Source organism: Dendrobates tinctorius, unplaced genomic scaffold (assembly GCF_039654945.1).
Source record: "Dendrobates tinctorius isolate UK_male_01 unplaced genomic scaffold, ASM3965494v1 ptg000093l, whole genome shotgun sequence".
Classification (NCBI taxonomy): Eukaryota; Metazoa; Chordata; class Amphibia; order Anura; family Dendrobatidae; genus Dendrobates; species Dendrobates tinctorius.
The window spans coordinates 14,437,268-14,450,552 of record NW_027361761.1 but is presented as its reverse complement, the minus strand read 5'-3'; the positions used below and the strand labels follow the sequence as shown (position 1 = coordinate 14,450,552).

The window sequence follows — 13,285 nt, the reverse complement described above, 5'->3', positions numbered from 1 at the left end:
CCATTGGAGATTGAAGGTCACGTGCTCAGGTCCTGCTCATCCGAGAAGCCAGGATGGTCCCGGACGCTTGCGGCTATAAAAGGTTTGCATGGCCGCTCGGCCATGCGCTAGGATAGACTGTATTTTCAGACTATAATGAGTGTGTGGTGTATGCATGTATGAATGTCTCTGGTGACTGACTCATTATGAAACCCCTACCCTTGGTACGCATGTGTTGTGCAGCCTAGCCTGCTAGCGCCCAGGCTTAGGTGTAGGTAGGTCAGAGTCTGAGTCTGGCTTTAGCCATCATCATTAACTCGGCATGCCTCAGTGCCCGTGCTCCTCACTCCATAGCCAGCGTCTATGGAGCTCGTGGCAGCAACGGTGCGCGCTCAGTGGGCCTAGAAGGACTCTAACCCTGTGTCCTTGGGGTAGAGTTCTGTGGCCGCTTGCTGTGCGCTCTTTGGTCGGGCTCTGTGAGTTAAATAGGCTCCGGCATCCACGTTCAGCGGCTGCGCAGCTCTGTGAATTAACAGAGTCCGCTCCTGTTCACATTGGGTGACGTAAGCAACGTGTGACTGTTTTTACGCCGCTCTATTCTTCCGCCATTGTCTAGCAGCAGTGTACCACCTCTGCACGGTGGACCTCGGGCTGCGAACGCACCTACTACTACTTTATAATTTGGTGTGTTCCGCCAGCCCTAACACACGCTGTGCATGGGCTGACAAACATTTCCCCATGGGGGGTACATTTTTAAAAAATATACTGCGGGCATCATAGACACCCTTGCCAAAAATTGGACTGCCTGTAGCAGCACAAAATACGCTAACCCTGGTGATTTAGTGGCAGATAATGAGGAGAAATAGTGATAAATCATACTGAAATCAAACAAATAAATAAAAAATGTGAATTCACCTATGAAAGAAAATAGCAAAAGGGAGGGGTGAACACAGGTTCATAGTTATGTAGCCAGACTATGTCCAACGAGATATGTTTGTCCCTAACAGCTCAGAGACAGGGATATAAATGAAAACATAATATATAATATTTCTATGTTTTTCTATTTTAGAGGTATACACTAGGTCCTAGGAGGATGGTCCAGAGATAGTAAAACTGGAAAATATAAGAATAAATGGGAAGAATATATGTACATCTCATTTTTATTATATTTCTCCCTGGTGGAGTAACATTTGTTTCGGTTTCAAATTAGTAACGGGCATCATAAAAACACCCTTGCACAAAAAGTGAGTGACTTTTGCATCACGGAACACATTCACCCTGGTGTTCTACTGGTTGTGGATGATGAGGATGAGGATAAGGGGAAGGATAACACCAAACAGAGCAAATCAGGAAGCGGATACCTATGTGTGGTTGTGAAGAGGTGCATGAGAATACACCTCCACAAAAGACAAAGTATTTAAGGTTATGTTTCACTGTCTTCATTCGGTGCTGTACAGAAGTCTTGCCCAATCCAGCCCTTGTTCATTTTTATAAGATTCAACCTGTCAGCATTGTCAGTTAACAGGGATGCGCTTATCTGTTATAATTCCACCAGCGGCACTAAAAACCCGCTCTGACAGAGCTAGCAGCAGGACAGGAAAGGAGCTCCAAGGCGTAGAGAGCCAGTTCATGCCACATGTCCAGCTTGGATACCCAATAATTAAAAGGCATAGAGGAATCCCGGAGGACGTTTGAACGATATGCAAGGTACTCCTTCAGCATCTTCCCAAACATTGCACTTCTTGTGCCAGCACCCCTTGCCTCTGTGTCAGCACGATGGGAGGGTCTGAGAAAACTGTCACAGAACTTTGCTATTGTTCCCCTGCCTGAGCTGGATTGTACTTCTGTCTCTCTCAATTGGACTCCTTGGTTGTACAGCAAACTCTGAAGTCTGCTGCCAGCGTTCTCACATGGGAATTTTTTCAGTAATTCTGCTACAAGGGCCCTCTGGTACAGCAACATTTTTGTACACCTCTCTGCCTCTGGAAGAAGAGATTGAAAGTTCTCCTTGTAGCATGGGTCTAGAAGTGTCACCAACCAGTAATGTGTGTCACCTTAAATTTTGATAAGGCGAGGGTCAAGGGGAAAACCCGGCCAAACATAAAGTTAGCCCAATGCGTCCCAGATGACTGATGACTGACCATGGTGTCCTCCTCCTCCTTGTCCTCACACCTACAACACTTACAACGAACCTCAGTAAGATCATAGTACAAACATCATTGTAAATACCTTCTTGTAAATACACCCCTGTATTTTTAAGCTCCCCCCACCTCATTTTAGATTGTAAGTTGTCACGAGCAGGATTGTTTTGTTTGGTTAAATTATTGTTATCGTTGTTACTTATTGTAGATTGTAAGCTGTCATGAGCAAGGTAGTTTTGTTTTGGTTTAATTATTGGATTATAGTTATCGCTGTTACTTAGGACTGTTGTGTTTGAAACTGTTAAACTGGAAATATGTTTTCGCTCTAGAATAATTCCCAATCTTCAAATTAGAACACAGATAAGCAGGATGGAGGTGATAATTAAGGTATCATTGACGTTCACAATCTTTGTAGATTCGTCAAATTTTTGGAGGATGTTACATTTGTCAGACATCCTTGTCCACTCCTCACACGTTATGTGTGAAGACAGAACTGAATACTGACAAACTTGTTGATGATGGTTGGCTATTCACCAACTGCCCTCTTCTGCTCACAAATCCTTTCCAATATCTGCAGTGTAGAGTTCCAAGGGCTGGGGACATCACACACCAGTCGTTGAGCCATAAGCTGCAAGTGCTGCTGAATCACGGCAAGGGCGGATGAAGCTGCAGCTGACTTTCTAAAATGGGAATTTCGAGCGTTGCACTTTTCCAAGCAAATCTCCCAGCTCCGTGTCGCCTTTCTAAAACCATTGACCAATTTGGTTAAGCACATGAGCCAGACATGGCACGTGGGTAAGCTCTTAATAGAAAAAGGAAAGTCCAGCGCATGGAGTAAAATCCAGAATTTTATTTATTTATTTCATTAAAATACAAGCATGGCTGCTATAGTCATCATTGTGGTTTTTACCTTGACATGGGATAGCCGCACAGAGAGTGCCCAGGAGGTTCTGTACGCGTTTCGAGCGGTATACGCTCTTAGACTCAGAAATGCTTGAAAAGCGTACAGAACCTCCTGGGCACTCTCTGTGCGGTTATCCCATGTCAAGGTAAAAACCGCAATGATGACTATAGCAGCCATGCTTGTATTTTAATGAAATAAATAAAGAAAGAAAATTCTGGATTTTACTCCTTGAGCTGAACTTTCCTTTTTCTATGAAGTATTTCAAGATGTCCAAGTGGAGACGAGTCCTTGCTCGGACCTTGCTGCAGCATCAATGAGGGGTGAGCTGAACTAAATCCTTCTTTCTCCAGCGTGTGTAAGCTCGCCTTGCCACAGAGCATCCACGAGGTTCCAGCCATTGTCACACACAACCATGCCTGGCTGTGGGTTCAGCTGTCTCAGCCACCGATCTGCCTGTTCTTTCAGAGCTGTCCACAACTCTTCAGCATTTTGAGGTTGGTCACAGAAGCATTTTAGCTTCAGCACAGCCTGTTCCCTCTTTCATTTGGCAGTGCTGCAGTGCTTCCAGCTTGTGACTGATGTGCTACCTTTTCAAGCTGGAGGCTGAAGAGGAGGCAAAAGAGGAGGAGGTGCAGGAGCTGTAGACTGTGGGGGCAACCCAGATTGACGTAGGGCCCGCAATACTCGGGGTTGGGGGGACGTGCACCATACCAAGGTTGGAATGGGTCCCGGCTTCCGCTATGTTAACTCATTGTGCCCTCAGTGAGATGTACAGTCCCTGACCACAAGCACTTGTCCACATGTTTGTTGAAGGGACGGGTAATGTTGTGGGTCATGTGCCTGTGTAATCCTGGGATGGCACACTGGGACAACTATTCCCACATGCTTGTGCCGTCGGGGTGATACTCGACTCTGCCCTCTCTTTCAAGCTAAGATCCAAGCTCTTGCCACCTCCTGCCCATTACAAATCAAAAACATTTCCTGGATCTGTACATTCCAAGAAAATTCAAAAATGTTTGTGCATGCCCTTATTATCTCCCTCCTTGACTATTGCAACATTATACTCTCTAGACTCCCCTCTATCACTCTTGTCCCACTGAAATCTATCCAAAACTCTGCTGCCAGAGTAATCCAACTGTCCGTCCATTATTCCCCAGCTTCTCCTTTCTGCCATGCCCTTCACTGCCTTCCTATTGCCCATAAGATACAGTTCCAAACCCTAAATATGACATACAAAGCCTTCCATAACCTGTCTCCTCCACACATCTGTGACATGGTCTCCCAATGTCCAACTGACTTATGACTTCTTGTACACAAACCCTGTGTACCGTCAGCAAGATGTACCATCCATGCCCACAAGCACTTGCCCACGGGTCCGTGGTTAGGTGCACTATCCCTGTACCAGCATCGTTAATGGCCCGGTAATGTTGTGAGACACGTGCTTGCTTGTCTAATGTCGTGACGGCAGACAGGGAGAAATAGTGTAGCGTGGGGACCGAGTACCTTGGTATGGTCACCATCATCAGGTTGCGGATAGCTTCCAATTTCCACAAGCCTAAAATGCAACATTTCAAGCGCAAGCAGATGGGAAATTTGTTCATTTCGCCTGTGGGCCGTTGGCTACGTCTTTCCGCTTATGGTGCAATGACTGGGGTATGGACAGCTGAAGGCTGCGCTGGGACAAGGACGTGGACGTGCTTGATGATGTTGCTATTTGACTGTGGTCAATGGTAGGTGCAGGGGAGTAGGCATCTTCACATGCACTGTGGACAGGGGATTGGCTTGCACGCACAACAGTGGAAGAAGCAGTAGTATCACCAGCAGACACATTTCAAGGAGCCTGGTGTTCAACCAACAAAGTAAGGATTGTAGTTTTACTACCCTTAATGATGCGGCCATGGCAGGTGGTGCAAATGTCCTTTTTGTGGTTATCGGCAGAATCTTTAAAAAACAATAAGACTGGTAGGGGGACATTCATTCCTCTACTACACCACCTCCTCACCTCGACACTTGTCTTTCATTGTTTCCCAAGGTTCTGTTCTAGGACCCCTACTCTTCTCCATCTACACCTTCGGCCTGGGTCAGATGATGTAATGGCATGGTTTGCAATATCATCAATAGCCAAAGACACACAGATCTACCTATCTGTACCTGACATCACCTTCTTACTGACAAAAATCACACGTCTTCCTACCTAATCATCCTTCTTTTCTGCTTGCTTTAAAAAAGTGGACATGGACAAATCAGAATACATCATCTTTCAAGTATCTCACGCTGAGTACACCTGAGAGGTGTGTATGCCTCATTCGATACCACTTTAGTAAGAGGTAAACTTTGCCCTAGAGAAAATGATTTTCCAGACATTCACTGCCTTTTTTGCACATGTTTTGCAGCTGTGATCTATATGATGATAAATGGGAAAGATACAACCAAGCCGTCAGGAAGAACAGAATTCTGATAATAAGAATAATAACCTGAGGCTGAAAGAGCTTTTTTTGATATGCTTGATTATTTTATTGAAAATAACAGTCACACAAATCACCCAACGTTTCGGCTTTACTAGCCTTTTTCAAGGGTATCTTATCTAGGTAAAACAAAAAATAAACACCAAATCACAAAATATGAATTATTATACAAAATATGAATTATTATACAAAATAAATGAATTGCAATTCATTTATTTTGTATAACAATTCATATTTTGTATAATAATTCATATTTTGTGATTTGGTGTTTATTTTTTATTTTCAATAAAATAATCAAGCATATCAAAAAAAGCTCTTTCAGCCTCAGGTTATTATTCTTATTTGCAGCTGTGATCTTCATCTTTTTGGTGTGGATGTGGAAATTTTCTAAGCCGTCATCAATACCATCATCATCCATATGTTGTAAAGAGGAAATCAGGCTTTTCAAAGGGTCAGGGTTTACATTTTGTGCCATTTCTTTAACAATGTTGGTTACACTCGGACAATAAATTTTAGACTGTGACATTTGTATATTATTGGTAATATGTATGGGTGAAGATGAAGAAGTTTTGCCCGGGTGTGTTTATAGTTACGGTTGATGCACTCCTCTTTAAACTTAGTTTTTCACGAGCATTCATCAGTTTGTTTTGCTTTCCTCCAACACTGATCTGCTTTATATAAATCAGCATCTCACGAACATGTTGCACTTTGCACTTTATACAGATGGGTGCGTGTTTGGCAACATATTTGGGATGGGCATTTCATAGGGCGAGTCTCACACGCGCATCTGGTACACCGATCTTCTGATGGGCATGAAACCGAATCTGATAATTGATGGTGGCTAAACGACGCATCATTGTTGGCTGTATCCTGGATGTCATACCTCCCATAGCCACTGCTGTTATTAATCATGTACTTTCACATTCCTGTCATCACCATGCCCCTTTTCCAGATCACTTCATCCAACGATTCATCTGCCATATTTTTACTAAAAACCTGCACCTTCCCAGCATCAACTGTGTATGAAACCACGTTACAGTTTTGTAAGGTGTTTATGATGACCCCCCCCAAAAAGGCCACACTATGTTGATATTTACCCCCATGGGGAAATGTTTGCCAGCCCATACACTTAATGTATGGGCATTCCAAGTTTAGGAGACCGGCTCCTTTAAATTGGGCATAGTTTTAAATCAGGCCTTCCTCCACGTCTCATCATCCACCCCCACTAGATCAATAGGGTTAATGTGTTCCATGCTGCTACAGCCAGTGTCGAATTCTGAACTGTTACGCCACCCTAACTGCGTACCTCCGCAGCTGGTGCACGCCGCATGACTTCTTCACTTCCGCTCTCGCGGCCAGAGCTGAGGCACCGTAAGGTGCGTGCGTGTGCCGTGCGCTATTTACTCTGCGGCTGTGCACCTAGTACCAGGTCCTAACCAGCATGCTTGCGCACAACCCACAGCTCTGACTGAACCCGCTCTGACTCCGACGTCTCTATGGTCCTGGAGGACCTGACCCGGAAGTCCCGACGCACATTCCCTATATCAGGACGCCTCTTCCTGTAGGCAGCGCATGATTATCACTTTTGCTTCCTTGCTAGGACTTCTTGGTGCCTGCATGGTGGCTCTCTGTATTCAGGTCCACTACCTTGTACTCTGGCGTGCTTCCCAGCACGCGCTCTGTTCTGTCTTGTGCCCAGACGTGTTTCCCAGCATGCACTCTGCTCTGTCATGTACCCAGGCTTGCTTCCCAGTACACGTCCTGCATCATCCTGTACCCTGCGTGCCCCCGTGTACATGCTGTACGCACTTCCATACCCAGCGTGCCCTGAGTACACGCTTTACATATTCCTGAACCCTGCCTGCCCCCGTCTTCATAACATGTACACAATGCTTACAATTGCATTCAGATAATACAATGACATTAATAAACCGAGGACGTTTTAGTGCCCATTGAGGTACCATAAATTATTACATTGATGCAGTATAGAAATCTATGTTTGTATCTGTTTCAGTTCATTGTTCAGTTACAATTTTATATTACTTACGTACTTTGGATTTCAGGATATTTCATCATTAGCAAAAGGCCCCATCGCAAAGTGGTCGATGAGGTCTCCATTCCAGCAGAAAATAGGTTGCCCACCAGTTTGACCAAGTTTATATCATGAAAGTATAACGTAGATTCTGGCTTATCCTTTGTAAGATATAAATATACAGTTTGGGTAATTATTTTATTTTAGGAATGGAATTATGCAATTTAAAGCTTAAGATGATCTGCAGCACAATACTTAGCATTTACATTATAATACAGTAGCTTTGCAAATTGTCTCTTCAGAAAGGAAGAGGACTAGAACTCTAGTGCCACCTATTGGAAGTAGTATAATAACTTTGTAACATATCTGAAAAGTTCCATTGTCTGTACCCCAGGACCATCAGCCTGCATTCATCAGCTTGCTGCTGACTCCCTATAAATAGCAGACAGGAAGGATGGGGATTAGTGTTGAGCGATACCGTCCGATACTTAAAAGTATCGTATCGGATGGTATCGGCCGATCTAAAAAAAATATCGGGTATCGCCGATTCCGATACCGGAAGTCCCATTCAAGTCTATGGGACTTCCGGTATCGGAATAAGAAAAACCCTATTTTTGCCTTGTACAACCTCTCTGGGGTCTGTACGGGCCTTTCGGGGGGCTGTGCCGGCCTGCCGGGGGGTCTGTGCAGGCTCCGGTGGTCTGTGCAGGCCTGCCGGTGGTCTGTGCAGGCTCCGGTGGTCTGTGCAGGCCTGCCGGGGGGGCTGTGCAGGCCTGCCGGTGGTCTGTGCAGGCTCCGGGGGTCTGTGCCGGCCTGCCGGTGGTCTGTGCAGGCTCCGGTGGTCTGTGCCGGCCTGCCGGGGGGCTGTGCCGGCCTGCCGGTGGTATGTGCAGGCTCCGGGGGTCTGTGCCGGCCTGCCGAGGGTGCTGTGCCGGCCTGCCGGGGGGCTGTGCAGACTCCGGGGGTCTGTGCCGGCCTGCCGGTGGTCTGTGCAGGCTCCGGTGGTCTGTGCCGGCCTGCCGGGGGGCTATGCCGGCCTGCCGGTGGTCTGTGCAGGCTCCGGGGGTCTGTGCCGGCCTGCCGGGGGGCTGTGCCGGCCTGCCAGGGGCTGTGCAGGCTCCGGTGGTCTGTGCCGGCCTGCCGGGGGGCTGTGCCGGCTCCGGGGGTCTGTGCAGGCATCGTCCGATGGGACTACAAGTCCCATCGGGCGATGCCTGCTACCACGACAGTGATTGACACATTAGCCAATGATGGGACAGTAGTAGTCCCATCAACCGGCTAATGTGTTGAATGTAAAAAAAAAAATAAAAAAATTTACATGCTACATACATGCTACATACATGCTACATACATGCTACATACATGCTACATATATACATGTAACATACATGCTACATACTACATGCATACTACATACATAATACATATATACTACATGCATGTAAAAAAAAAAAAAAAAAAATTTACATGCAACATACATACAACATATATACTACATGCATGCAACATGCATACTACATATATACTATATATACTACATGTAACATACATACTACATATATACTACATGCTACATACATGCTACATACATACTACATACATGCTACATACTACATACATAATACATATATACTACATGCATGCAACATACATACAACATATATACTACATGCATACTACATATATACTATATATACTACATGTAACATACATACTACATGCTACATACATGCAACATACATACTACATACATGCTACATACTACATACATAATACATATATACTACATGCATGCAACATACATACAACATATATACTACATGCATACTACATATATACTATATATACTACATGTAACATACATACTACATATATACTACATGCTACATACATGCTACAAACTACATACATGCTACATACATACTACATACATAATACATATATACTACATGCATGCAACATACATACAACATATATACTACATGCATGCAACATGCATACTACATATATACTACATATACTACATGCTACATACATGCTACATACTACATTCATGCTACATACTACATACATAATACATATATACTACATGCATGCAACATACATACAACATATATACTACATGCATACTACATATATACTATATATACTAAATGTAACATACATACTACATATATACTACATGCTACATACATACTACATACATGCTACATACCACATGCATGCAACATGCATATTACATATATACTGCATATATACTACATGCATGCAACAGACATATATACTACATACAATACATACATATAGACATACAGTACATATAACATAGAGTACATACTCACCGTCACTTGTCACTTTGATCCCCGAAGCCATTGTCCCCTTGAGGAATAAATATCAAAATAAAAAAACACCAATATACTTACCCCGATCCGCAGAAGTCCACGAGGGTCCCATGTCTATCTTGCGTGGAGAACAGCAGCATCAGCTGATGCTACCGTTCTCTACCAGCTCCAGGAATACAATGATGGAAGGTAGGTATCCTTCCGCACTGTATTCCTCCACCACTGTAAAAAAAAGTCCCTAGTCTCACTTTATGCCATTGCTGCGTGGGAATTTCCCACGCAGCAATGGCATAAAGTGAGACTAGGGACTTTTTTTTTTTTTTAAAGTGGTGGAGGAATACAGTGCGGAAGGATACCTACCTTCCGTCATTGTATTCCTGGAGCTGGTAGAGAACGGTAGTGTCAAAGACACCGCACTACACTTGCTCATAGAGCCAGTGCACGTGTCCTGAGTACAGAAGCAGTGCTAAGAGTTACCTGGGGAGCAGGGCAGCAGAGGTGACAAAGCGTGCTTCAACTAATAGTGTCAGAGAAGCCAGAGAACTCAGATTATGGCAAAGCAGAAGTCATGCACGGTATAGACCAGCGAGGTACAGGAGGGATAAACAGATGGGAGGTCAGACAAAGCAAAAGGTCATACACAAGATATCAGTACAGTACCAGGGAGGAGACAGAGCGGATAATCAGGGCCAAGCAGAGATCAAAACCAAACAGACATAGGAGGTACCAGGCAGAATCCAAAGCGATATCCAGGGAACAGACCGAGTCATACACAGAGAATCAAGCAACCAGTACACAGCACTAACACACTCAGGGGTCACCACACAATGCCAAGGGCAAGAGTATAACTGACAGGGATGGGAGCGTCCTGAGGCTATAAGAAGCCTCCCCCAGAACCAGGGAGAGGCCGCAATCATAGCCCCAGGTGTGCAGGTAAGCCTGCATCGGGATCACAACCTTGAACCCCAGAAATGCCAGTCATCAGCACTGGTTCCAAACATTAACCCCACGTGTGCGAGTCAAACCCGCACTGAGATCATGACAGGTAGCATCAGCTGATGCTGCTGTTCTCCACGCAAGATGGACGTGGGACCCTCGTGGACTTCTGCGGATTGGGGTAAGTATATTGGTGTTTTTTTATTTTGATATTTATTCCTCAAGGGGACAATGGCTTCGGGGATCAAAGTGACAAGTGACGGTGAGTATGTACTCTATGTTATATGTACTGTATGTCTATATGTATGTATTGTATGTAGTATATATGTATGTTGCATGCATGCAGTATATATGCAGTATATATGTAGTATGCATGTTGCATGCATGTGGTATGTAGCATGTATGTAGTATGTAGCATGTATGTATGTTGCATGTATGTAGCATGTAGTGTGTATGTATGTAGCATGTATGTAGTGTGTATGTTGCATGTATGTAGCATGTAGTATGTATGTTACATGTAGTATATATAGTATATATGTAGTATGCATGTCGCATGCATGTAGTATATATGTTGTATGCATGTTGCATGCATGTAGTATATATGTATTATGTATGTAGTATGTATGTTGCATGCATGTAGCATGTAGTATATATGTAGTATGTATGTTACATGTAGTATATATAGTATATATGTAGTATGCATGTAGTGTATATAGTATATATGTAGTATGCATGTAGTATATATGTTGTATGTATGTTGCATGCCTGTAGTATATATGTATTATGTATGTAGTATGTAGCATGTATGTAGCATGTATGTAGCATGTAGTATATATGTAGTATGTATGTTACATGTAGTATATATGTAGTATGCATGTTGCATGCATGTAGTATATATCTTGTATGTATGTTGCATGCATGTAGTATGTAGCATGTATGTAGTATGCATGTTGCATGTAGTATGTATGTTACATGTAGTATATATGTAGTATGTATGCAGTATGTATGTAGCATGTATGTAGTATGTAGCATGTATGTAGCATGCATGTAGTATGTAGCATGTATGTAGTATGTATGTTGCATGTAGTATGTATGTTACATGTAGTATATATGTAGTATGTATGCAGTATGTATGTAGTATGTAGCATGTTTGTAGCATGCATGTAGTATGTAGCATGTATGTAGTATGCATGTTGCATGTAGTATGTATGTTACATGTAGTATATATGTAGTATGTATGTAGCATGCATGTAGTATGTATGTAGCATGTATGTAGCATGCATGTAGTATGTAGCATGTATGTAGTATGCATGTTGCATGTAGTATGTATGTAGTATGTATGTAGTATGTATGTAGTATGTATGTAGCATGTAAATTTTTTTTTTTTTTTTTACATTCAACACATTAGCCGGATGATGGGACTACTACTGTCCCATCATTGGCTAATGTGTCAATCACTGTCATGGTAGCAGGCATCGCCCGATGGGACTTGTAGTCCCATTGGACGATGCCTGCACAGACCCCCGGAGCCTGCACAGCCCACCGGCAGGCCGGCACAGCTCCCCGGCAGGCCGGCACAGACCACCGGAGCCTGCACAGCTCCCCGGCAGGCCGGCACAGACCACCGGAGCCTGCACAGACCACCGGCAGGCCGGCACAGCTCCCCTGGCAGGCCGGCACAGACCCCCGGAGCCTGCACAGCCCACCGGCAGGCCGGCACAGCCCCCCGGCAGGCCGGCACAGACCCCCGGAGCCTGCACAGACCACCGGCAGGCCGGCACAGCTCCCCCGGCAGGCCGGCACAGACCCCCGGAGCCTGCACAGACCACCGGCAGGCTGGCACAGACCCCCGGACAGTCGGCACAGCCCCCCCGAAGGCCCGAACTGATGGCGCATCATGATGCGCACAGACAGCGCATCATGATGACGTCATTTCGGCAGCCAATCAGAGCCACAAAAGTGGCTCATTGCATTTTGGACTTCCGATTCCGGTATCCGATACGAAAAAAGTATCGGTACTCGGTATCGGAATTCCGATACTGCAAATATCGGCCGATACCCGATACTTGCGGTATCGGAAAGCTCAACACTAATGGGGATATAGTTTCAGTGTATCAGATTGTCTCCTGAAAGACTGAGTGACAAAGGGGAAGATAAAGTGCAGCAATTGGTGTTAGTGATGTTTGATCCTAAAAGACTAAGGAGACATTTTTATTTTTAGTTTATACTAGCTGAAGAGCCCGGTGTTGCCCGGGCATAGTACTTAACTGTGGGTCCCGCTCTCTTTCTTAATAGCCCCGCTCTCTACCCGCCATCACGCTCTCCCCTTCCACAGCCCTGCTCTCCACCCACCGTCCCGTTGTATCCCTCCGCAGCCACGCTCTACATCTGTGTCCCGCTCTCTCCCTCCACAGCCCTGCTCTCTTCCTCCAGAGCCCTGCTGTCCCGCTTTCTCCCTCCACAGCCCCACTCTCTTCCTCCATAGC

The 13,285-nt window shown here is 44.8% G+C and overlaps 1 protein-coding gene across 2 annotated transcripts in view; it reads right to left on the bottom strand.

The window, feature by feature from the left end:
• LOC141098571 (cytochrome P450 2C23-like) overlaps positions 1–13,285 on the bottom strand; it is a 211,295-nt gene that overhangs the window by 69,360 nt on the left and 128,650 nt on the right. For both annotated transcript variants that reach the window (XM_073586477.1, XM_073586476.1), the window contains one exon: positions 7,541–7,682. In XM_073586477.1, the coding sequence (XP_073442578.1) occupies positions 7,541–7,682 (142 nt within the window). The remainder of the gene's footprint in view (positions 1–7,540; positions 7,683–13,285) is intronic.